Below are 24,966 nucleotides of genomic sequence, written 5' to 3' on the forward strand. Positions count from 1 at the left end.
GCATCTGTTAACTTTAATAATGCGCACCCATTGTTCTCCAGACATTTCGCTTATACGTTCTCTAATAAGACATCGCAACGCTTTGCCAGTTAGTGACTATTTAAGTATTCATGCAGTTGGTGTTTGTTGGTATTTTCTGGTTCACTGTTAGAGAAAGACATACGAGTTACTAAATGCTAGCTATTTTATATATCGTACAACTGATACGCAACTTCCACCATACATACCTTAGGTTTTTTTGAAGGGGAATAATCATCCAATGACTTCTACCCCTTTGGGCGAGGCGAGAGGGAGTGTCAAACTTTTACTGACTTAAAACCACCCCTATCCTACTACTGCTTTTCGAGCCGGAGCTCCGGTAATCACGCTAGGTAGTCCGCAGCTCCGGGTCGACATCAGCCCACATAGCTAAGGTAAAGTTAGCTATAATCTACGTTTTGTGTGAAAAATACATAAAATTATCTGTTAATATTAATAACTAAATCAGCGCCTATACGAAACTATCACTTTATACCGATTAAATCCAATTAGGTAGTAAATGAAAAACTCATCGTCACGCCTTTTTTCTAATGGGTAGACAGAGGTGCTCATTGTGATACATAATGCCACTACAATCTAGCACCCAATTATAAGTCCCATATAATAGGTAATGCATTATACCGGGCACATTTCCAGACTCCGGCATATAATGACGCAATACTATGTCACAATTCCTTATACGCCGTATTACATATCGCAAACTTTTGCGTAGTTGGCACGACGCTACTCGACCACCGGCGCTTGTAGCAGGTTGCACGCACTTTTTTTTCTTTTTAATAAAACGTGCACCCAAATTAGAATTTTCTCCTGTGTAGTGGGTGGTTTACAAGCATACAAGTTCTCATACACATGACACCCAGACCCGAAACAACAATTTGGGATCACACATTGCGGGAATCGAACCCGCACCCGTAGCGCGGCAGCCAGTTGCCCAGTGTACCAACATGCAGTAGCAGTCAAGTTTTATAGAAGCAGATTTACTCAAATATTTCAAGTTCAAAAATATGAACTTCTAGTCGAATTATTACAACGTAAACCATGTAATTACGTGCGGGTCAAACCCGCGACAGCAGCTGCCAGTTACCTAGGCCTCGGGCACGAATTTTGCGGGCAGCGGGGCGGCGGCGGCGGCGGCGCGGGAGCCGCGGCACCCGTTCTCGTAATAGCGGGCAATCGCGCGGCACTAAAACGGTGTAGTGTTGTGTTCGTGTTGTTAGAATTCCTTATTGGTGCTACGCCGTAGCACATATCGCAAACTTTTGCGTAGTTGGCTACGACCACCGACGGCGCTTGTAGCAGGTTACACGCATTTTTTTATAGAAGCAGATTTATTCAAATAATTCAAATTCAAGTTCAAATTAAAATATTAACTCCTAGTCGAATTATTACACGCACAACGTAAACCATGGAAGTTACGTGCGGGAATCAAACCCACGACACGCTGCGCAGCAGCCAGTTACCTAACTACTGCGCGATGCGCCAATCGTGCAATTAAAACTTTTTCAATTTGCTAAAATAAAAGGTTTTGAGAAAGGTAACAAGAAGAAACTAAATTGGAACCTCAGGTTCTGTGCCTTGGGAGTTCGGAACTAAATATTAAAATAAAAAATAAAAGTACATTTTGTAACAAAATTTATTAATGTGTATAAATATTTATTTAAATATGTTACATTTAAATTCAATTGTGAAAGACACATTGCCCAACATATTATACTATTCGACAGAAACAAACAATTGGAAATAAAACGCAGTGTTTTATTATAATAATCGATTACATCATGTGACATTTTATTTGTTCTAGATTATTCTGAATTTATTATACTAACTACGCGTGAGTATATCAAACAAAACATTTAAAAATGGACATATTTGTTAGATGATACCATACTTTAAGCTGAAAGTATTGGAAGACATCTTGAAAGTCTGTGTTGCCATATAACAGAAAATAAGTATTGCCACATATCAAAACTTGAATATGTAAAGAATACTACGTTTTCAATATGTAAAGAATACTACATTTTCTATTAAATAACAATTCATTTTTATTTAAAAACGTAATAATGGGCAGTGTTAGAATATAAGAGTGCTCTAAAAATAGGCACTTGGAGATTGCAAGACAATAATCTCATATTATACAAGCATGTTTTACATTAAAACTTTAATGAATTCGATTATGTACTGAGTACAGTAATACAGTTTATCATATTCAACAATACGCACGCTGTACTATTTGTCAAAACTATTCATGGCACTGAAATTTAATGAAAACTTAGATTATGTAGACATAGAAACAGTTTTATTATCAAAGAAAGAAACTTACACCCATACTTCCTAACTCTATCCATTCCAAATTCACAACCTATGTGCACAGGATAAAAAACCTTTAGCACCATTCAAATCTCTTGACACTAAATAACATATAAACCAAAATCAAAACCTCCTCGTTTTCGAAGTCGGTTAAAAATGTATTTTGGTGACAAATAGTATACATACCACTAGGTAAAAATGGATGTAAGATATTAAAGTTATTTGAGAGAGACCTATGTGACAGAACTTGGTACTTAGTAGCTTATATGACGATGATTGTATAATGATACATAATGTATTGTGTACATTTATAATAGTTAATAGTGGAAGGAAGAAACATAATAAGTAAGTACATATAAAATAATTTCAACAAATGGTACAACGAGTTGGGGTTTATTCGATTACTGTTGGACCGCCGCGTTCGCGATGATAGACGGAGAGTTGATGGTCTCGCCGAGACTCTCCAGCAACTCCTTACGGTAGTCGTCGAAGTCACCGTCCACCTGGGAGGAAGAAAATGGTTAATTAAGGTGAATAGCTGCAAGCACAATAGCAGAGCAATAGGTCTCAAGGATTCCTGGATCTTTTTCCAATAGGAATGATGACAGGGTATTAATATCAAAAATGTATTAAGTCTGTTTTTATTTTGTCATATCAGATAACAATAGTTAGATAAAACGAATCGAATTTTAGGAGTGGAAGCAAATTTCTTCGTATAAAACGTACGTGACGTCACGCGATATTTCAAATCAATATATTATGTATATTCGAAAATATTAATTTCCGTAATAACGGCTAACTTACTATTACATATTACTTATAACATAACTTGGGAAAAGTAAGTGCTACATTTAATATGTGCACCTTTGCCTACTTGGATGCATAAACGCATTATGATAAGTTTACATTTTGCCATCGACTTCGCACGATATCGAAATTAATTCTACCACATGCTAAATAAATCACTTTGTTTTAAGATATTTAGAAGATTATTTTCAACGTATACTGTCATTTATCTTCAGAGCAACACTTAATTTAATTTTAAGACAGCTTATCAACACATACATAAAATACTACATAAGTTCGAAACAACAACCCTACCTCATTGATAGTCTGGTCCTCGATGACGTAGAGCGCGCAGTCGGTCTCCCTGATAAGTCGCTCGTCGTGGGACACTATGACCACGCCGCCCTTATAGTCGTTGATCGCGTCCGCCAACGCGTCTATACTCTCGATGTCCAAGTTGTTTGTAGGCTCGTCCTGTGTTCATGCAAATGTTAGTTATAATAGATATAGAGAATTAGCGAATTATTGCGTATAGAGAATAATAGAATAAATCATGAAAAACGGTTTTTGGAGATGGTAAATAAAGTTTTTATATCATTAAGTCATTGCTATTTCAATAATCACGGTTTATCCACGTTAATAAATAGAGAAAAGCTCTACTAGTTTCGAGTCACAGAGATTTTGTCCGTTTTACGTGAATGTAATCCATAATTTTTAGTTAATATAGTATGTCTCACGATAGTTATTATAAAAATCTCCTATACCTATGTATTTATATTATACAAAAATACATCATCCGTAAAAATCCCTGTCTACCTATCACGGTTGATAAACCTGATGACAAGCGAACAGACAAAAGTGTTTGTGGACGAAAAGTAATAAAATGTGAACCTAATTTAAACAGCAATAAAGTTCAAAACAAACTTACCAAAATAACAACATCGGGTGCCATTAGAGTCAGTTCAGCCAGCGCAACCCTGGCTTTCTGTCCTCCACTGAGATCCATCATCTTGATAGTGTGCGCGTGACTAGCCAGGCCGAAGGTACCGAGCGCCTTGCGAGCCTTCTCGTATTGAAGGCCGAACAGCCTCTGAAGGTATTCGGCTGGAGTCTCCTCGGCTGTTAGATGTTCGCCGGAATGCTGGTCGAAGCGACCTATCCTCTATTGCGGGTAAAAAAGGTTGCAAATTACTATTTATAAACTGTATATTACTATCACATATACCCAAACCAACTTTTATTGATTTCAATTGATATGAGATGAAGAATTTATATGCAAGTATTAGTACTTTCCGGGTACTTAGTATCTACTTAACACATTAAACGCCGTGGAGGGTAAAAGTAACCGGCGCTAGCAGAGGATTTGCCTTTCACAGATTTTTGTTGGCAGTCAGTTTTTACTTTACCCATCGCGGTTTCACGATATTTAAGTACTTGATTTTTGTTGCCACAAAAATTTTCACAATTTTTCAACCAGCATTATTTAGACACGCTATCTACTTAAGTAAAATTCTACAGAGTACACTTTATTCTTAGAACATTAGATCTAATCTTACTCACCAGCCTATGATTCCTAATAAGTTCTCCTTGCACGGGGTTTAGTTCACCCACTAGCAGTTTGAGGAAGGTGGACTTGCCCACTCCGTTGGGGCCAACGATGGCGATACGTGAGTTCAAGTCAATACCAAAGTCCACGCCTTTGAACAGAGGCTTCTGGCCCGGGAAATTGAAGAACACATCTGTGAATGGAAATGATGAATTGATTTTATTTCTATTGTGAATTATTACATGTTTATAGCATTATTTTTGTAGGTTTCAGGTATATTGGCGTTCTATCTAAACATTGCTTACACGATTGTATCAGTTAAAACGTCGAAATCACTTGTTACGCTTAAATGACCCATAGCGCCATCTATTGGTACAAAATCATTTCACCCTGAGTGAGGCAAGAGGAAGGGAGTGACTACCCTGTTCCCACTACCTACTGTTTGTAGCAAGAGCCCCGGTAACCTGATAGGTTGTCGACAGCTTCGGAACGGGCATCAGCTCAACAGGTTCTATTTGTAGTGGTCTGATAGCTCTTTAAGGCAAACGCGCCGTACACACGAGATTAGTCTTCAACCTAACCACCAGTCAATTAAAATTAAATCGCGGACAGGCAACGCGATAGACACTCACGCGCGTGAATCAAGCCTCTCCGGCTTAGATACAAAGATAAATATATTGAATCTTCGAAATAAAAAAAAATCATCTACTTCATACGTACTGTGTAACCCAAGTATAGGGGGCTGTAGCGGCGGCGGGTCGGGGAAGGAGAACTTGACGATGTACTCCTTGGGCCGCTGCAGCAGCGCGGTGGGCGCGGCGCTCTCCTCGTCCTCGCGCTGCGCCTTACTGCGGTTCTTCTCCTGTTTACGAGTCAACGCGTCCTTCTGTTTCTTCTCCTGTTAATGATAGAAATGGCATTTTTTTAGAAAATTTATAAAATGGGAAATAATACTTTGACTGCACGGTTGGAAATCCATACTACACTAAAAATACTATGCAGTGGCTGTACAAGGCAACTGGCTGCCGCGCAACGGGTAGCGGGTTCGATCCCGCACGGAGAAACTCTTTGTGTAGATCCACAAATTGTTGTTTCGGGTCTGGGTACATTTGCATGTGAACTTGTATGTTTGTTAACGCACCGACGACACAGGAAAAATCCTAGTGCGGGGCAAAGTTTTTAGCACAGAAAAAAAAAAAAAAAAAACGTGTATAGAATAGAGTCAGTCGTTACTTTGCGGAAATTTGCTACAATAACAAAACAATTAATTTTTAGTTTTCAAGTCCGATTCAAATCCAAGCTTATTTTCAGCATCTTAATGATCGCATGAGCATTTAATTGCAGACGGGAAAGTGGTGCTTCACACCGCATGCTGAAAATACATCTACAAGCGGAATGAAAACTAAAAATGTATTGTATTGTTAGAAAAGTTAACATGATAAAAGGGTTTATCATAGTCTCTGTACTTAGCAGGCGAGATAGCAGTTTCAAAGGTACAGGTATATGTTACCCGTTTTCTGTTAAATGTGTAGTCCCGCAGTCCAAGGTTAGTACACCCCACAAATTTTGCATAATTCGTTGAAGAAAAGTCTCCAACCGGGCGTTCAGTGAGGGTTTATAGCACAGAAAATTCAAGAAAAATTTTAAGAGAAAAGCAGAAAAAACAAGGAAAATCATCGGTAGCGAAACGCAGTTCGCTTGATTTGCTAGTAATAAAATAAATACTATGTAACTTACAGCCTGTTTCTTCGACTGTCCATGCGCCTTCAAGTCTTTCAATCTCTTCTCCTGCTTCTCATATTCCTTGATCATTTCCTTTCTCTTCTGCGCGTACATCTTCTTGAACATGGAGTAATTACCCTTGTAATAGTACAACTTCTGTGTATCTAAGTGGATGATCTCATTACATACGTTGTCTAAGAAAGACTGGTCGTGGGACACTACTAGGAGTGTCTTCTTCCAACCTTGGAGGTAGCTGGAACAAGAGTAGGTTGAATTAGTTATAGAAAATGTAAAAAAAATCATGTATGGAATTAAAACTAAAAATCTATTGTATTGTTAGTGTAGTGATAGAAAGTTTATTGTTGACTAGACTGACCTGGCAAACTTCATACCAGGGCCTCAAACATAATTTGCGTTATCTTTTAAACCTCTCACTAGACTTCCACAAATAGTTTCAAGACCAATATTTCCCTATCGGTCCAGACATTTTCGAGTTTTAGCGAGACTATACGAACAGCAATTCATTTTATATGTAGAGATAAAAGTTAGAAATTGATTGAACATGTTTCTTTTCAGTTTAAAATGGTTAAACATAATTATCTTTTCAACATTATCTATTCAACAATGCTCGACTAATTTCGAACCACTACCGGAGCTTATATTTACCTATAAAGAAATAACAAGAAGACTTACTTATCCAACCAGATGACGGCGTTCAGATCTAAATGGTTTGTAGGTTCGTCAAGCATCAGTAATGTTGGCTCTATGTACAGCGCTCTGTAAAAAAGATACAATATTAGTCATTTATACTACTTTATAATAAAAGTCCCTGATGCCCTGTTCGTACTATGCTAGTATTTTAGTCGAGCAGTCGAGTATTTAGTAGCTCTATAATGGAGAAAATTTTTAAAGAGAAGCGAAAGAGCTACTATGTACTCGCAACTGGACTGCAATACTAGCGTTAAGCAAACAAGGCATAACTCTACTGTGATTATATTACAGTTACCACAGACCAGGGGCCTTAGTCTGCTATTACAATTTGTCAGAATGGTCGACCATTTTTGGTGTGGTAGGGACCGAGCTATGTAGGTTCTATAGCTCCTTCTCTCTTGCACTGTTCAATGATCGCCCATTATGACACAAATGTAATAGCAGACTAAGGCTCCTGGTATTTTTTTCGGAAAATCAACTCATTTTACTCAATTCTTTTAATATTTATATTACATTTACTACTTAGATAAATAAAAGATAGATAAATACCTAGCAAGCGACACTCTCATACGCCAACCTCCGGAGAAGTTCTTAGTAGCTCGGTCCTGCATCTCCCGACTGAACCCGAGACCGGCCAGGATACGACGCGCGCGCGGCTCGGCAGAGTCCGCGCCAATAGCTTTCAATTCTGCGTATACCTGGGAAACAAATACTGTTATTAGTTTTTAAATTGACATGGTCACTAACACTATCATTAGAACTTGAGACGGGTTACAACAGTGCCGAAATATCGGAAACTCATAGACATAAATAAACATGGTAAATATCTCGTCTCAAGTTCTAATGATAAATACTTTTATTATGACAATGTTCCTAAATGAATCAATCTTATAAGTGAAAATTGCAATAGTAAGTTCTGATATTATTCGCCTAATATAATAAAAATAAATTAATACAACACTCACCTCATTTAACCTATCTTGTTTGCTAAGATCTCCCTTTTCTATGATAGCTTCCAATTCTTTACATTCCTTGAGCAATTCTGAAAAATAATACTGAATTAGCTACTTGCGAGCAAACATGTAATCAATACTCAAACCTTCTCAGTATGAAAACAGGCTTTTGGTCAGCAGTGGCCACTTAAAGGCTTTTTTTTACTATAACATCAAGTAGTATGAATAATATTTAACTAGCTTGGCACACTCCCCATTATTAGAGAATGAGACACGTAACACAATTGACGAAAACTGGTTGTTACACTATGAATAGTCCACCTCAGCCTATTCCTGAGGTTGACAAAAAAAAAATTAAGTTGCATTCATCATATTAGTCATAAGACGTCCACTGCTAAACATATGCCTCCCCCAATAGACAATGCGTGATATAAAATATAAAACATCTTACCAGTCCTCTTAACATCAGCCTCAAGCAGAGTATCAACGGCACTCATATCACTAGCAGTGACCTCTTGCTCACACAGCAGTATATCTATGTGAGGAGGGAGAGGGAAGGCACGTTGGGCCAGATGCCTCAACAACGTGGTCTTTCCATGACCATTAGGGCCTACAAGACCGTACCTCCGACCGTTAGCGATCAATAGGTTGGCGTTCACGAACAAATCTTTGCCCTTAGCGCTAATTGAAAAGTTTTCTACTTTAATGTCCACTGCGTTTTCTAATGCTGCCATTTGACCTGAAATATTAATTTAGAGTTAAGTTTTATTGTCAAAAGAAATAGGGATGACGATGGGGTATGAACATTAAAAATCTATGAACTATGTGTATGTATCTATGAATCTACTATATCGATGAAATCGATATACTATATCGATATGCTACACGGATTTTGACTATTGACAAAGATGTTGTACCGACACTTGAGTAACTTGGGATAACGGCAAAAGAAGAATAGTATCACATAAGATTACAGCCAAGATGTCTGCATGGTTGCAACCTCACATAATTCAGTGTTCAAGTAAAAAAAATATTGTTGTACTCAATGATTTTCGAAATTCAAACTCAGTTACACTTCTTATTCAAACAAACATAGACATAGACTAGACACGCTATCCTATTACATAATATAAAAAAGTTATTAATAATACATAATAAAGTACATACCAGCAGTTTTCTGCGCCTGACTAACAGTGAAGTTGGCATCTAGATCACTGTGTCCCTGTCCTCCCTTCTTAGTCAACAACTCCATCTGCTTCTCATACTCTTGCTGTTTCTTCAACTTCTTCTTCTCTTTGTGACTCATTTTCTTCTCAGCCGGCTCTTCCTTCTCCTTCTCCGGTAACTCTGGTACTTTATCGTCAGTCTCCATTGCAGCTTCATCAGGAGAGGCTTCTGGTTCAACTATTTCTTCCTTTTTACTAGATTTCTTGGATTTATCCTATAAAATGTTATATTTATGCAATTGTTAGAATGATAATGAACTTAATTGATGTTGTAATAGAGCACATGTTACAGTGTACATTTTGTATGTCACAGGAGTTATTACTATTGTGTCTCATACCTTTGATTTGACGGGCACCTCTGGTTCAGGCTCAGGGTCTTTCACCTCAAACTTCTTCAACTCTGCCTCTATGTCATCGATATTGTTCTTCTTTTTATTTTTACCTGAAAAAAAAAACAATAATTTTAATGACTATTAAATTACTTGTCTCCAGCAATGGTCCTATTTATTGTATCCAACCTGGATTCATAATGAGACTACTGGATGTCCAGGGTACAGTCTTGAAACCAATCTCAATAATTATTCAATGGCAAAACTGTGCAACACCAATCGTAGCTGTTAAAATAATATTCAGAGTACAGAACATAAAGCCAAACTCAATACGATTTAATGCTTTAAATATATAGACGCAACAGGTGCTGGTGTTGCAACTCAAGAGTATGAAATTTGACAATATCAATGTTAATTTTTTTTTTTTACACTGAATGGGTTTGGCCTCTATCTCGCCTGATGGTGAGTGATGATGCGGCCTACGATGGAGCATGTCTGCCCATAAGCAACATTCACTTAGGGTTTGAAGATGGATCGGAATTGGATTCAAGAGTAAGCCACCTGTATATTTTTTTATGGAATAACAAAAACTTGCACCAGTTTTACCTTTACTCTTAACTACAGGGATTACAATTTCTTCCTCCTCCTCTGAAGGCATTTTTAATTCCTTATCACTCTCTTCATCTGGCCAGTCTTCTTTCTTTCCTTTACCTGGAATAAAGATAAATATATACTAATATATGTAGCTAAAGATAATATTTATTTGTTTGAATGTGCTAATCTCCAGATTTGCTTTTTATTTATATCTTTAAATAAACTTTGCCCTTCTCAAGGATTTTCTCCTGTACCGTGGATGCACCCACGGTACAGGAGAAAATCCTTATCATTCTTATCAATCCAAATCATTACAAACATACAATTTCACATGCAGATGACACCCGGACTTAAAAACAATTTGTGGATCACACAAAGAGTTGCTCCATGCGGGAATCGAACCCACTACACGTTGCACGGCAGCCAATTGCCCAGCCACCGCGCCATCAGTCAAATAATTCGTTTTGTGTTGGATAGTCCATTTAAAGAGGAAGTCTATAAAACATCATGCTATAATTAATAGGAGCCAAGCAACGTGAAGCCAGAGTGGTATTGTGATAGACACAAGTGTTTACTACATGGGAAGCGGACCAAATAATATTTTTTACTTAAGTGCAGGTCCAAATCAATCATTCTTAAAATTAAGATGATGTTATTCTATTTATATTTCACTAGTAAATGTTTCATACCAACCTTTTTTGCTCTTTGACTTAGAAGCTGGTTTGGCTGGATTACTAGAAACATTGCTAACTACTGATTTAGAATCATCATGGTCATGATCCTCTTCATCAGACGATTCCGCGTCTATATTTTTCTTTTTATTTTTAGCTGAAAGTAAGAAGATAAATTAAATATATGGGCAGGCAGAATAGTATGTGATTTTACTAAAATGTAACTGCAAAGACATTGTAACATTTTAAGGTTTTTAAAAACGTACATTAGTAATAATAGCATTAAGATTGAAATTGCACTTAATTTGTGAATAACCCCCTATATGTATATGTAACAGATAAAAAGTCAAGTTCATATAATTCACTATCTATGTACACTGTGCACCTCTGTCTAGCAATCTACCCGTTCCATGTTTAGAAAAGCATACAAAACTCTTAAAATATTTCAATAAAAGTATTTGAGTACAATGAAAAGTTACATATGTATATTAACAAACTATTATTAAATAAAAGTTGCAACTTACTTTTCTTTTTACTAACAGGCTTCACAATCTCTTCTTCTGATACTTCTTTGAGCTCCACATCACTGCCTTCAGAAGACCAATCGTCGTCTTTCTTACCTTTGCCTAAAAACATACATTCATATGAAATTCATTGGCAAAGCGGAAATGTTGATACATCGCCAAATGTTAATATAGCCCTATTGTCACATAAATATAAATACTAACATTTTATATTGGCAAGTAACACACAATGATCAGTATGTAAAGGAATCTAGTTATAACTGCACTTACAAAAGATACACTTTCATAATGGAAAATAACAAAATTTTAATTTTGTATAGTGTTGTTTGTAGTGTATCTTCAAGTGTTTAAATGACTAAAAAGTAAGTTTATATACATATGTTTTGTAAAATTATTTATATACTAGTACCTAAAATAACGTCATTGGCCAATAAAGGTGCTTTGAATCACAATCGTTGCTTTTTGATAGAAGAAAAATAATTCATACTGTTTTCTTTTATTCAATGGTATTACATTGTCTCTACCTGGACCTGGGAGAAAGGTGTGACACTAACTACTCATGAAAATGAGCCTCTAGCGTGGCTTAAAACTAGTTGATTTCCTCATCAACAATCACATGAGTAAACCAATAACATAATGATTAATTCAGTATGTCTCAAGCTAGTTATACTAAAATAATGTCTATGTTTATTTACTAATAAATATAATTTCAATATCCTACCTTTCTTCTTTTTACTGCCCTTGGCTGCTGGTTTAGGAGTAGCATTTGTGGCACTACTCGTTGTTGATTTTGTATCATCCTGTTCATCATCAGAGTCATGACCCTTCTTCTTGTTCTTGGCTGGAATTACACAATATTGAGTAATCATTTTCAGTAACTATATAACCTATCTGTATGGTGATTGATTAATTAACCGATTTTCAACCTTATTGGTTTATTGGTTGGTTGACTAAAATTCATTGAATTATTTGTAATTTTAAGTTGTAACTAAATCCATTTAATCTTTTCATTACAGATTGAGTCTACATGACTGGTATATGAATAATAATGATTAAATATTCATGTTACTAATATTATAAATGTGAAAGTTTGTGTGTAAACTTGTTAATCAATCATGGCAAACGGGTGAAGGTATTAGGATGAAATTTGGACCAGAGGTAGATAAGGGTCTGAAATAACACATAGGCTACATTCTACCCTACAGGAACGTGGGCAAAGCCACGGAATAAAGCCATAGAAGCTAGTTTACAATAAACCTTTACATGAAACTATTACATTTTACATAGTCAGTAGGAACAGATATAAAATAGTAACAATAGGGGGATTACTAAGCTAAATATGGAATATTATAAATTAGATCATGATAAGAAATAATTGCATGCAAGTTACTTTATAACATATGTCTGTCTGTACCTTTCTTTTGTGATTTCTTTGCTGCTGGTTTAGGAACGTCCTCGTCATCAGACGCTACCACCTTCTTCGGAACGTCTTCATCACTATCACTCCAGTCGCCTGCGTTGCTTTTACCCTTCTTTTTCCCTTTTCCTTTACTTTTAGAGGTTACCTCGTGAGAATCGCTTGTAATAGTTTTTTTCTCCTCGAAATCCTCATCGAAATCTTGATTTTTCTTATTTCCCTTCTTTTTCGACATTTTGGTGATTTATACCAATATTAATTTAAAACAAAATATCTCGCAGAATCGGCCAACTCACTAAAAAAATAAAACCATCAACTCGTCTATGTGAGTGAACCTTTGGTGTGATAATGACAGATGACAGTAATATGTTGTCACCGTGACAATGACACATGTGAGTAATTGTCATTGACCATGCAGATTTTTACATAGACTATTTCATATTTTTTTTATCGCAAGGTAACGCTAGGGTAAAGCCCCTTGTTCTTTCGTAAAGAGATTACTGAAAGAATCAGTTTTAAAAATACTTAGTGACTATATGATATATTTACTGATTAAAAAAAAATTATCTGCACTTTAAAAGTGACAGGTAAGCTAAGAAATAACTTGATAACAAAAAATTGTGGAGCATAAAAGAAGACACGGTTGTTAAAATTATAGATGCAACCTATCCAGATTGCAAATAAACGGGGCTAACCATATGGCTAGCCGAAATATATACTGTGGCCCCAACACAGGGCAAGTGTTAAAACGGGGTTGCTTTTAATAAGTAACAATCTGACATTCCCTCCGTCCCTCTTAACTCAGGTACCTACCAAAAATATTAAAATATTTTTGTGAGAGAACCATGTTGAGAGAATAGACGAAAACAGGATTACGAAAAGTACTTCAAACCGCACACAAAAAATATGAAGGATAGTTTACTAGGTGGCGCTCTGTAGTTTCTTACTTTCTGCCTACCCTCGTGGGATAAAGGCATGAGTTTAATGTCTCTACCAAAATCTTTGGTATCTTTTCGTCTAAAGAAGATATCCAGACCGAGACTTACGATCAGAAGTTGTGTAGATAAAGTATCGAAGTGTTAATTCTTGCTAAAACTTACTGTTGAATATGTTCGTATAAATTAACCAGAGTAATTCGCGTATGATAAGAAACTTCAATTTATCATTTTTGCTGGCAGCTTAAAAAATTGTGAAATATGAAGAAACAATCATGACATGATAGATACGAAAAAAGAACTAGAATTCCTCTAGGGAAAAAAAGCAAATTTTAATGATGAAGATTGGTTCAATTTTTCTGCATTTTCTAATTCCCATTGTATTCGTATTTGGTTTTATTACTACGTGTGCTGGTGAAAATGTAAAAAAAAGTGTTGATGATAATAGAGATGACAACGGCGAAACAAACGATGAGTCCAAAGACGAATCCCTGGACATTCCCGTTGAAAGTGAACCCAACAATATTACGTGCACAAGAAGACAAAATAGCCAAATGCATGAGATACTGGCGGCAGGTCATCAGCAATTTCCATTCATGGCCGCCATAATGTCTCAACAAAACGAATACTTGTGTTCTGGTGTAGTGGTCGCTAATGGATTAATATTAACTACAGCGCAGTGTACTCAGCAACCACTAAGTTACATACTATTAAATACTACAACTGATAAAAAAGACGACACCACCGTGTCGCTTCACGTGATAAAAACTGAACGCTTCCCCACTTTTACTGGATCGGACTCTCTAAAAGATATTGGTATTGTGTATACGGAGAAACACAATAATAGTATTGCAACCAAAATAATTCTTAGCAATTACACTAACCCTCGCAATGTTCTTGACTTGGAAGGTATAGGATTTGGATTGAATGCTGATATTGGACAAACGAAAGAGCTTCAGTATGTTGGTATGGAAAACCGTTCACCAGAAGAAGTAACAGACGTTTTGAAAATCTATTTTGACTGCGTTGAAACCAAGGTAACAACATGTTTCAAAGATACTGGTGGCCCAGTTTTATTTGATAAGGAGCTTATGGGTATTGTCATAAAAGGCCAAGAGGAATGTTCAAAAGAAATGTCATCCACGTACGCTGTAAACAAAAGGATGGTTGATGTTATACCGACGTATGCTTTTAAGGCGTGGCTAGATGAAAAAATTAAAAAGAATGATGAACAAGAACATGTTGCACTAGTGGCTTATCCAGGACTACCAGTTAGAAGGGCACATAATCTCGAAGGTCTTCATAAGTTCACGAGTTCGAGAGTAGAAATAAGTACATCAACTCCTGCGCATATTTTTACAGGAATTGTGTGTATCTTTGCACTTTATTGAAGTATTATTTATTAGTCCTTTACTGTAAAAATCGTGTAAATTTTTTGTGACTTAATAATAGATTTTGCGTTTTGGACAATACTTTTCTATTTATTTGCGTTTGTATTGGAACTATGATGTTATACTTTAAAATAAATGTGGAAACAGTGTATTTTAAATGTGCAAATACTAATTTCTGCCAAAGGTGTAGCTTGTTTTCCCAAGATAAAGCTTACCCCATGAGATATTCCTACCTAACTATTATAATTATTTCGTGAGTTACGTAGAGTGTAGGATTCTCTGGTAATTTTACGGAAATCCATAAATGTCAATGTCAATTTGATGTAATCAAAATTCGTATTTTGACATGTTGACATCATTGTGTGCGAGTGCGACTGATCTTGCTGAATGTGACCGTGTTTTGGGGGTAACATGTCAAACTTCATTACAATTTTACATCGTTCTGTTTACTTTAATTAGAAAGTGTGTTATACAAACAAATAAATGAATAGTGATTCTTCAGAAGGGGTGAGACGTTTTTAATATTATTTTTTTATAGACTAAGTAAAACAGTTGTCCCATACTGAAATGAGCGCAATTACGAAAGTAAATTTTTTCACTCATTACTTTGTCTACTAGTAGTGCTCGTATTGGGTTGAGAATACTATAAAAGGTGCATTTTGCACAGATATTTAGTGTTGACCATTAATAATAATTAAACAAAACCTAAATTCCGAAAGCATAGTAAGTAATAATAAAAGTTATGATTACACATTTTCAGACATCTGGGGGGGTTATTATCAAGCCGTCAGCTCGAAGGAGTATTCATAGCTATAAAGACGATAGGTTAAGATCAAATGAAACAATGGGTAGGTATGGGCTGAACAAATCTAACACCCAAAATGGGCCAGAAGGTGCTGATAGAGGAGTGGACGAAACGGACAATGTAATGAGGTAATGGACAATTTGTTATATTTATTTATTTCATTTAACAAAAGCTGTCTTTAACTATACTGTATTACAATTCAGAAAATTATAACAGAAGCGATAAGTACTTAAAATATAGTTCTTTTTACAAATTCTTAGCTCTATATTATTATACAATATCACAGGTATACTTTTTACTGTACAAAGTAACTTTTAATGTTCCTATTTCCAATAAGGAAATACAGATGGTAAATATTCCTACTTCTATTAAAAAAATTGAATAGACACATTGTAAAATTATCAATACATACAGTATTGTTTTCCTCGTTTACACATATTTGAACATAATAAAAAATCCCTTTAAAGTTAGTATCATATTTTATCGTTCACAATATTTAAAAAAATAATCATATTTTTCAGCAAAATGGCTCGTCAAACAAGTCCACTATCAATAAGAAAGAAAAAGATAAACAGATCAAATTCATATTCACAGGATGAGGATAATTCGGATGACAATACTACGTGAGTTGATAGGATAATATTACTATAATTACATTAGCTTGTTATCACTACCGTCAAGCTTGTCATGTAACATTAATACCATAACTACATTGTTCATTAGTTATTCTTGGTGTGGATAAGTTATAGACAGTGTTAACACATTAATATAATATAACATGTATTTAATGTAATTTAAATTCCACTGGAACAAAAAAAAATCTGTTATATATGACTAACCATGGAAACTGACAGTTTTGTAAAGTAAGTGTGCAAAGTAACAATATCAATAATATTTGTACTAACAACTTACAATTTTTTATTAAACTGTGGAGGTCTGTCCTTCTTGTGGTTGACCTGGTGGGAAATGGGTACTGTGTCCCGCAACCCATGGGGAAAATAAAGCTCATTGCAACTTACTAAATCTGATTTCTAATTCTTCTGTTGCATATTTATTATTTTATTTTAACACATATAGATTTCTGACTTATATTGATTGTTGCCACTAAAAGCTTGTATAAGCTTTAAATTAACTATAACATTATCAATACTTTTAATGATAAAAGATATCAAAATAGTAACAATGATTGTTAATGAATTTCTGGGTGATCTGGTGGATTTAATACAATAAATTATTCATAAGCATTTTAAATCACATTGCTGCTAATCATAACACATCATCATCGTCAGCTAGTCATTAGCCATTCATTCAAGTATTTGTTTGCGAATATGTGACAAAGCTTTTGTGAAGTCTATTATGTGTTTCGTTTGCAGCAATGTGCTTTCAAAATCTTTACCTGCAACACTTCCGTCACGTTTCCGTTACAGTGATGATTCTGATGTTGAAGATAGCTTTTCCAACTATTTATCAAAGTCAAGAGCTGAAGATGAAAGTTACCAGTCAGCAAAGAATAGAAGTAACATCAGTTTAGAACGTGATCCATCGTTACCTCATCAACAGAAGTTGAACGCCTTTTCAAAAGTCAATCCTAGGACAACACAACCCCAGCCAGCAAACACATCACGAGGCATTATTCTTCCAATATTCTTAGTCATTATAGCTGTATTTTCATATTTTATATTAAATAATCAAACAACGATCCAGACTCAAGATAAATCAACGCAAACTAATTATGATGAAATTAAATTTGAAAATAGTTTAAGAGACCTCCAGGAGAAATACAATATTGATGATGATTCTATTCTGAAACTGAAGAGTGGTAAGTTTTGAAACAGTCATTAGTATTTTTAAGTTAAGAAACCTCTAAAATGACCTACTACGGCTATTGTATACATATTTTTTTTGATGTGCCCTACATTTAATTGTAGTGGTGTGTTTACAAACATACAAGTTCACATACACATGATACCCCAGACCCGTAGCAACAATTTGTGGATCACACAAAGACTCTACCTTCGTGCGGGAACGTTACTTGGCAGCCGGTTGCCCAGCCACTGCGCCAACCGTGCAATCAGTTATGCCTAACAGCCACTTTTCATCACTTAAGTTATAATAAATGCCAAATGCTTAGGTGGTAAGCATAATACTAATGTTAAAAACTGCACAATTCAGAGTCCATGCTATTGTCTAACCGAGGAATCGAATTCGAAACTTCTTGACCAGAATATAGAACTCCAAATCTGTTGAAATGTTTCAGGTATATCAACAATAATCTCACGGATGGACACAGGAGCTTTTATATTCTTCTATAACGGCAATAAGATCAATTTCGATGCTATTAAGTTCGGCAAGTTCACAGACGAAGTCGCTTACACAGCTGCTAAATATTTGCGTGAGTATTTTTTTTTTTTATTATAAGCATTTTTGACGTGGGTGCGAGATGCGTCTTTCACATGTGTGGGAGAACCACGCTTCGAAATGAATGACTGACTCTTCTGGTGTTTTATTTACATCGCGTTTGTCGCAAGATGTAATAGAGTAAGAGCCGAGGCCTGCCAGACATAACTTATTTTCTGAAAGGCAAAACGTGGGATACCGAGTAGCTTTTATATGAACCTTGAACGCCTGCGTACTTGCTTATCAGATCGGACCAAGAGCCCAGGCTCTTGGTCCATAAGATGTTAGGAGATTTTAAGATGCTTCTAAGTGGTCTATAGCTATAGGTATATTTATGAATACAAAATAGTGATATTGTCATATTGTATCCTGCAATTTATCCAAATTTCGGTATGCAGATGCTTGATAAATCAGTTGCCAATAATAAAGCCACATATTGCAGAAAAATATTACCGTTAATTCTTCTAACAATGTATTGTCATTAATAATTCAATACAATAGCCATTGTTCTTATTATTGCTCAGATTTATTTCTCATCTTACTAAATATCCATAAAATGAGGCACATAACACGCTACATTTTAGTGTCAGTTTTATGACGAGTAAAAATTTTGAAATAAAGGTTGAAGGTACTCCACCTGCCTCTAGGAATTTTTTGAATAAAAAAACCCTCGAATAGAACCTGGAATAATATCAGTATGCTTGCGATAACTTAATACATAATACAAAGCCTATTTCCAAACATTCATTTCAGATATCAAACCTGTATAAAGTAAATAACAGCACTTTGTTCTATTCTGCCCTAATTTAGGTAGCGAAATGTCTTCCATACAACATACAGTAGTGGAAAGTGCAAACCTGGACATGCAGGAACATGGACAGCTGATCTCAAGGTACAAGGATGACGTCAACAGATCCGGGGTGATGCTCGTCAAAGAAGTAGACGCAGTACCTTCAGACCTGGCCATGGCCTTCCACTATTACTGCGATGAATATGATCCTCTTGTCAAGAAGAGTGCTATATTTTTCACTCTGAATAAGGCTAATTGTTCAAATATATCAGGTAAATAAAATAAATTTATTACACACCTATTAATTTCTTGATGGGGATGGCGTAGTATAACACAGTTTTCAGTCATAAGTCCATTTTAATATATGGGCGATTGTATAATATATACCACACACTGAGCGCAAAATAGTCTGTATAGTATACCCTATTATAGTATGGTCATATAATATTGTGTTCACTGATCCCAATTCGACCAATTAAATATTTTTAATACAAAATTGATCTTCAATTACTGAGTATGTATATTTACTATTGGTTGCAGTCACTTTTTAGTTTGTTAATTTAATCCTTAATTATTTTTGTTACAGTGTCAAAATCAACGCATGAATTCGTCGAAAAGTGTCTTACAAAGAAATGGAAGACTGTTTCCCCAGAAAACATAAGGCCACTAGTAACCAGAGTGGTCAATGTCATTATTGATGTGACCAGTGCATTTTAATCCAGTATTTTATTGAAGTGATCTATTAGTTTGTTAATATATTATTACGTTTTTTTATTTATTAATAAGATTTAATTATTAAAATTTATAATTAAATTACTTAAAATATTTTTTGCTTTTTATTCTTAGTATTTATTGTTAATTTCTCAATCAAAGCTTTTGTACATTATCGTACACAATGTCATAGGCAGTCTTCCTACTGAAACTTTAGGCAGTATATGCAGAAAAGAGGTATTTAACTGACTTAAAAAAAAATGCTTTCTGTTTGACCTATATGTGTGTTGGTGTGCGATTATCTCGCGTTTGGATGAAGCGATTTTAGAATGTTTCAGAGCCAAAAGCTGACCTAACAAAAATGGATGCAATTAAGAAAATTAAAGATGGTTCCCTTTTTTTAAAAAGAGGTTTTATTTATACATTAATCTTAGTCCTTATGTTCAGTCAAAACAATGTATGTTGCAATAAATAGATTCTTACACATAATGGTGACAATATATTTGACTATATGACTCAAAGGCAGGCTACGCAAGATCAAAATCACAACGAAAAAGACATACACTGACTACCAGATTCAAAGTAAAATCTGCCTTTAAAATCACCAATTTAAAAGTCTAATATTTAATACTAGCTATTGTATAGGCCATAGTGCACTTTGATCGGAGCTGTTGAGATCAGTTCCATCGTTGATATCATCTAAGCTGTCCGGTTCCAACTCATTATTGTTCCGGGCAGGGGAGTATGAAGCTGGAACGTCCTCCTCTTCATCTTCATCATGAGATTCCTCAGATTCGTCTGATTCATCATTACCTGTAACAAAGTATGATAAGAACTGGAGCTTCTCAAAATATTCTTTTGGTACATTAATACTCAATAAGTAGTTGCTTGCATACACTTTCTCTTTTTTAATGGTGTGTTATTCTAAATCAGAATTAATATTCACCAATATTAGGGGTGAATAAAACTTTTAACCTCTTGTATATAAGACACAATAGAAAATACATTGTGTCTCACATTGATCCATGTTTCGGCACACAATAGGTTAATTAATACTTCAGATTAACCTGTCATTTGCCAGAAAGTAAACAAAATGCAATAACAATGTGTGTGATACGACATAGCTATCGTCAAGAGGTTCTAACACAGTCATATCCTGACCTACAGCAAAAATTCTAAATTGACATAAAAGTAGAAGTATATTAGTATATTTTTATATGAATTTGTTGGTAACAATATTACAAACTAGTTACCACCAGCAGCTTTACCTATGTTCCTGTGGGTTAAAAGTAACCTAATGGAATAAAAAGAAGCTTATGTGTTATTCCAGACTAAAATCAACCACAGTTCCAAATTTCATCCTGATCCCTTCAGCTGTTTTAATGTGATTGAGTAACAAACATACACACAAACTTTCACATTCATATTAATAGTTTTATACCTTCCTCCTCGTCAGTGTCTGCTTCTTCCTCCATAGGCTCAGGATCAGCTTTCCCAAGTGGGGCACGCTTCATGTACTGCTGGCCAATAGAGTTCAACTAGAAATAGAATGTAAAAACAATACTTTTAATCTAAATGATAGTAAGTTTTTTATATATTTAGTGGGTCGACATATATATATATTTTTTTATATTATGACTTCAAGAAATGAGAGGCTTCTGTCCTTTTCTGAGCTATTCATCATTATGATCACTTCATAATATACGTAAATAAATGGTATTTTTTAAGTTAGTTACAAAAATGTTCAATTAGCATTTAAGATACATGATATTCCAGTTTCTAGCATTATTACGGTACTTAGTTTGAAAGACGTAACTGTAACAAAAACAAATTATAAACAATGTTCTAGAATTGTAGTAAATAAGTGCTAACCCAAAGTTGGTTTGCTTGTTCCAAAGCAGTTAACTCAGTTTCTTCGTCACATGGACTATCTGCGTTAAACCACAAGGGGTCTACTAAACGCGGAGTCAAAACTGGGAAAGGAATATTCATTTTTCTAGTTTTTAAAGTTACTTGTTAAATAATAACGGCTATACAGTAATTTATTCGTATTTCAATGCACTGCAAAACAAACAACATCAATTTCAAAATTTTCAAACAATACAATGTCACTGTCACCTTGTCTGTCTGTCAATTGGTTGGCCTTTTTTTTTAAGCCTGAATACTAAATTTTTTGCACATAAATATGTTATATGTATATACATCTAAGACAAAATTTATAATTACATTTTGTCTTAACTCTTGGTTTTTCCCTAATAAAGAAAAATTAAAATAATTGATTGAATTGAAGTGGTAAGTAGTGGTAGAAGTACAATGTAACAACTATTATTTTACCAGTTATGAATTATATGTCCCTATGACCCATGTAACAAGGACTTATTATTGTATACCGGGCATAGTTTCAGATACCGTGCTACGGTACTGCTAGTACTTAACATTTTTCGAAATATTCTTAATAAAAATTGATACGGTAATCGATCACAAAATTCTTTGCTCGGCATTGCTGGGTACTTGTGATCACTAACTTAATATACTTAATGAAAAATATGTCCAAATGGACATATTTTTCATTTGAAAGACGTATTATTCAGCGATGATAGATAATATACTGCATCATGCCATTTATTTGTATCACAAAATCACAATTAAATCCAGGTGATTCCCCGAATAAGGGAATCTCTAAATATCATTAGTGATCTGATTGCAAGTGCAGATTGTTGTGTAGATAAACAAAAAAGCACAAAGTCCTTGACATGCTAAAACATTACATTCAACACGAATGAATCTTCTTATCGCTATCGTAAACCTTTTAACGAGCGCTTGTTCATTGTTAATTTCGTAAACAATAACAAGATAGGTAACTACTTTTTATGAGAAAGAAGCTATTGAGCATTCAGCCGTAAAATTAAACTAGCATTGACCGCATATTGCTTTCTTCGTAACGAACATGTTTCCGTATTTTAATGAATTTAAGATAATAATTTTCTCATATTGGGTAAGTGACACCACAATACAATATTTTAAGTTTGTTCATAATAAAATATTTCAATAAATTCCTATTCATATTGTATCACAAATGCTTATAAACAGATTCGTACTTGCCCACAAGAAGGACTTTTACAAAATAATTTAATAAGCAGTTTCATTAAGGTGTATTAAAACTATTAATTTATTGCAGATACACGCAGTGCTTCCGATGTCTTTAATAGCAGATAAAAACCCATCGCCATATCCCGCTCATTGGAACACTGATATAGCAGAATATTTAGTTGTAAAAGGGTTAGTGCCAAATGAAAAAGATTTACCAAATGAAAAAAGTTTGTCAAGCGCATCGATAGCAAAAGATATGGGTAAGTAAAGTTACTACGGAATGCTTTCGTGTCGTAAATAGATGTATTAACTAATATTGAACAAAACTTTATCGTCTTGAGAATTTTATTAATCTCAACATGTTGTAGACAGCTGTCGCAGTTGTGACCTCTACACCAGCATTGCTCTGGCTCTTAATGAATTAGATCGTCGAAACATTATAGGCACTTGACTATAAATTACGTTAATTCGAATGATTTAATTTAAACTAGAAAAGACCATTAATGCCACCTCACAGTTATTCATTTAATTTAATGCAGTTCCTAACAGAACTGGATGAGAATAGTTTTTAGAAAAGTTGTAACAATATTAGTAATGATAGGTATATGCTTTTTTTCAGATAGCGACGTCACGTATCTTCTTTCGAAATTACCTGACGACGAATTAATTAAGCTACTAAACGAACAACCTAGTAAATCTGAATATAATTTAAAGGACATTGTCAAACTTGCTACTAAATATACGACTAATTTAGCCCCACCAAAAGAGAAAGAAAGTACCTTGAGCAAAGCTCTTGCACAATTTAAAGGCATATTTGAGAGTCCTAAGAAAAATAAGAAAATGTTAACAAGTTTTGAGAAACCTAAACAAGAGGCGCCAGTCTTTCGGCTTGAAAATAAAGAAGTTGACCCATTCGCTTCTAACCGAGGCGCTGATCCTCAATATCTCGCTGTACAAAAACTGAACAATTTATTGTATAGTAATCCTTCAGAAGTAGAATCAGATAAAAAGAACGATGAAGAAGATGAGAAGAAAGAATTGTTATTTGATGTACTTGTCGCTCAATTAAAAACACTTTGTTGCAAACGAAATAAGCCATCCAAAAAGAAGGATAGAACTAAATTGAAGCTCAAGGCTTTGTTGAATGACATAATGCCACAACCGATAATTCAGAAACCTTACGTACCAGAACACAAATACTCACAAACCACAGCGCCAAACGAACACATGTTTTTAATAATAAATGACGAAATAAAGAGTAATGGAAGTGACGATGGACTTATATCGGTGGATCCAGAGAGTCTTGGTTCAAACAGCAGCGTGATGTTACTGGGACCCATAGCAACACCACTTTCCGAAGCCCAACTAAAAATTGTGGTACGTACCTTTGTTAATAATTGGATTCGATTCTTGCGTTGGGCTAGCAAACAGGGTGGAGTGGGCCCATAAATTACTTAATGCGACACCCTTTGAAAGCTAAGTCGTTGTGCTTGATCTCTCCAGTTGTGCTCTGATTCCTGTCTCATCGCATTTTACGAATGAGGCTACCGCGACTGTTCGATTAGAAGACCATTATAATACTTTGATATTTTTCAGATGATGCGCATTACAAACGAACTATCGAAACCGGAATATATACCACTATTGCAGCAAATATCTGAAGGGACACTCAGTGATGAAAATATAAGACTTGTGAACAGCTTGGTATCAGGACCCCAAACACGAAGATACATTAAGCCTCACAGATGTAACCACCAGTCCAGACTATCAAAAGTATATGGTGGCCCCAAATGGCTAGTTTGTACAGGATATTTAAATTTAAATGCAGCTAGCTTGTATGATTAAATTTAGTTTTTCGTAAATTATATCTACTTACATTTATATTTTTGGCTGGTTTAAAGAAACTATAAGCACATATAACTAAAATATTTTTCTAAAAAAAACACTTTAGTTTGCCAACTTAATAACAACTATTTTAAGTGTTAGCGTTTTTAACAGAATCGATATTACATATTGTAATAC

The 24,966-nt window shown here is 35.0% G+C and overlaps 5 protein-coding genes across 7 annotated transcripts; 3 read left to right on the top strand and 2 right to left on the bottom strand.

Annotated features, from left to right (window-relative positions):
- Window positions 1-1,654: 1,654 nt before the first annotated feature.
- On the bottom strand, window positions 1,655-13,186 carry LOC118262348 (ATP-binding cassette sub-family F member 1). 2 transcript variants are annotated; one of them, XM_050697829.1, is made up of 17 exons: window positions 12,823-13,186; window positions 12,130-12,249; window positions 11,409-11,510; window positions 10,907-11,041; window positions 10,226-10,330; window positions 9,629-9,732; window positions 9,232-9,505; window positions 8,516-8,803; window positions 8,077-8,153; window positions 7,661-7,809; window positions 7,094-7,177; window positions 6,416-6,653; window positions 5,399-5,576; window positions 4,693-4,871; window positions 4,061-4,294; window positions 3,448-3,606; window positions 1,655-2,849 (listed from the first exon to the last, which is right to left on the bottom strand). In XM_050697829.1, the coding sequence occupies exons 1-17, from the start codon at window positions 13,058-13,060 to the stop codon at window positions 2,748-2,750; spliced, it is 2,766 nt and encodes a 921-aa protein (XP_050553786.1). In that variant the 5' UTR covers window positions 13,061-13,186; the 3' UTR covers window positions 1,655-2,747. The 2 variants fall into 2 exon arrangements, with proteins under 2 accessions (XP_050553786.1, XP_050553787.1); XM_050697830.1 differs by lacking the exons at window positions 12,130-12,249; window positions 12,823-13,186 and having other exon boundaries at window positions 10,226-10,332; window positions 10,908-11,041.
- Window positions 13,187-13,797: 611 nt separating this feature from the next.
- On the top strand, window positions 13,798-15,309 carry LOC118262346 (kallikrein-8-like). Its single transcript, XM_035573605.2, has one exon. It carries the CDS (start codon window positions 14,096-14,098, stop codon window positions 15,149-15,151), a length of 1,056 nt encoding a protein of 351 aa, XP_035429498.1. The 5' UTR covers window positions 13,798-14,095; the 3' UTR covers window positions 15,152-15,309.
- A 138-nt stretch (window positions 15,310-15,447) lies between these two features.
- On the top strand, window positions 15,448-19,969 carry LOC118262345 (uncharacterized). 2 transcript variants are annotated; one of them, XM_035573603.2, is made up of 7 exons: window positions 15,448-15,658; window positions 15,912-16,084; window positions 16,478-16,579; window positions 17,330-17,775; window positions 18,214-18,348; window positions 19,164-19,415; window positions 19,730-19,969. In XM_035573603.2, the coding sequence occupies exons 1-7, from the start codon at window positions 15,635-15,637 to the stop codon at window positions 19,858-19,860; spliced, it is 1,263 nt and encodes a 420-aa protein (XP_035429496.2). In that variant the 5' UTR covers window positions 15,448-15,634; the 3' UTR covers window positions 19,861-19,969. The 2 variants fall into 2 exon arrangements, with proteins under 2 accessions (XP_035429496.2, XP_035429497.2); XM_035573604.2 differs by having other exon boundaries at window positions 17,384-17,775.
- Window positions 19,970-20,238: 269 nt separating this feature from the next.
- LOC118262347 (anaphase-promoting complex subunit 15B-like) lies at window positions 20,239-21,959 on the bottom strand. The gene is made up of 3 exons (XM_035573607.2): window positions 21,727-21,959; window positions 21,296-21,392; window positions 20,239-20,667 (listed from the first exon to the last, which is right to left on the bottom strand). Exons 1-3 carry the CDS (start codon window positions 21,844-21,846, stop codon window positions 20,489-20,491), a joined length of 396 nt encoding a protein of 131 aa, XP_035429500.1. The 5' UTR covers window positions 21,847-21,959; the 3' UTR covers window positions 20,239-20,488.
- A 722-nt stretch (window positions 21,960-22,681) lies between these two features.
- LOC118262344 (uncharacterized) lies at window positions 22,682-24,809 on the top strand. Its single transcript, XM_035573602.2, has 4 exons — window positions 22,682-22,849; window positions 23,033-23,204; window positions 23,564-24,321; window positions 24,541-24,809. Exons 1-4 carry the CDS (start codon window positions 22,802-22,804, stop codon window positions 24,787-24,789), a joined length of 1,227 nt encoding a protein of 408 aa, XP_035429495.2. The 5' UTR covers window positions 22,682-22,801; the 3' UTR covers window positions 24,790-24,809.
- The last annotated feature ends 157 nt before the right edge of the window (window positions 24,810-24,966 follow it).

The sequence above is a fragment of the Spodoptera frugiperda genome, chromosome 12, assembly GCF_023101765.2.
Source record: "Spodoptera frugiperda isolate SF20-4 chromosome 12, AGI-APGP_CSIRO_Sfru_2.0, whole genome shotgun sequence".
Lineage (NCBI taxonomy): Eukaryota > Metazoa > Arthropoda > Insecta > Lepidoptera > Noctuidae > Spodoptera > Spodoptera frugiperda.

Bases quoted from the DNA above. Each gene is read 5' to 3' on its own strand.
- LOC118262348 (XM_050697829.1), bottom strand. From the start codon at position 13,060: ATGTCGAAAAAGAAGGGAAATAAGAAAAATCAAGATTTCGATGAGGAT. The intron at 12,250-12,822 runs GTACAGACAGAC...GTGTAATTCCAG, and splicing joins AAAGAAATCACAAAAGAAAG to CCAAGAACAAGAAGAAGGGT. The intron at 11,511-12,129 runs GTAGGATATTGA...GTATGTTTTTAG, and splicing joins GGGCAGTAAAAAGAAGAAAG to GCAAAGGTAAGAAAGACGAC.
- LOC118262346 (XM_035573605.2), top strand. From the start codon at position 14,096: ATGATGAAGATTGGTTCAATTTTTCTGCATTTTCTAATTCCCATTGTA.
- LOC118262345 (XM_035573603.2), top strand. From the start codon at position 15,635: ATGAATAGTGATTCTTCAGAAGGG. The intron at 17,776-18,213 runs GTAAGTTTTGAA...GAAATGTTTCAG, and splicing joins TATTCTGAAACTGAAGAGTG to GTATATCAACAATAATCTCA. The intron at 18,349-19,163 runs GTGAGTATTTTT...GCCCTAATTTAG, and splicing joins CACAGCTGCTAAATATTTGC to GTAGCGAAATGTCTTCCATA.
- LOC118262347 (XM_035573607.2), bottom strand. From the start codon at position 21,846: ATGAATATTCCTTTCCCAGTTTTGACTCCGCGTTTAGTAGACCCCTTG. The intron at 21,393-21,726 runs GTTAGCACTTAT...TTCTATTTCTAG, and splicing joins AACAAGCAAACCAACTTTGG to TTGAACTCTATTGGCCAGCA. The intron at 20,668-21,295 runs GTATAAAACTAT...ACTTTGTTACAG, and splicing joins AGACACTGACGAGGAGGAAG to GTAATGATGAATCAGACGAA.
- LOC118262344 (XM_035573602.2), top strand. From the start codon at position 22,802: ATGTTTCCGTATTTTAATGAATTTAAGATAATAATTTTCTCATATTGG. The intron at 23,205-23,563 runs GTAAGTAAAGTT...GCTTTTTTTCAG, and splicing joins ATCGATAGCAAAAGATATGG to ATAGCGACGTCACGTATCTT. The intron at 24,322-24,540 runs GTACGTACCTTT...GATATTTTTCAG, and splicing joins AAGCCCAACTAAAAATTGTG to ATGATGCGCATTACAAACGA.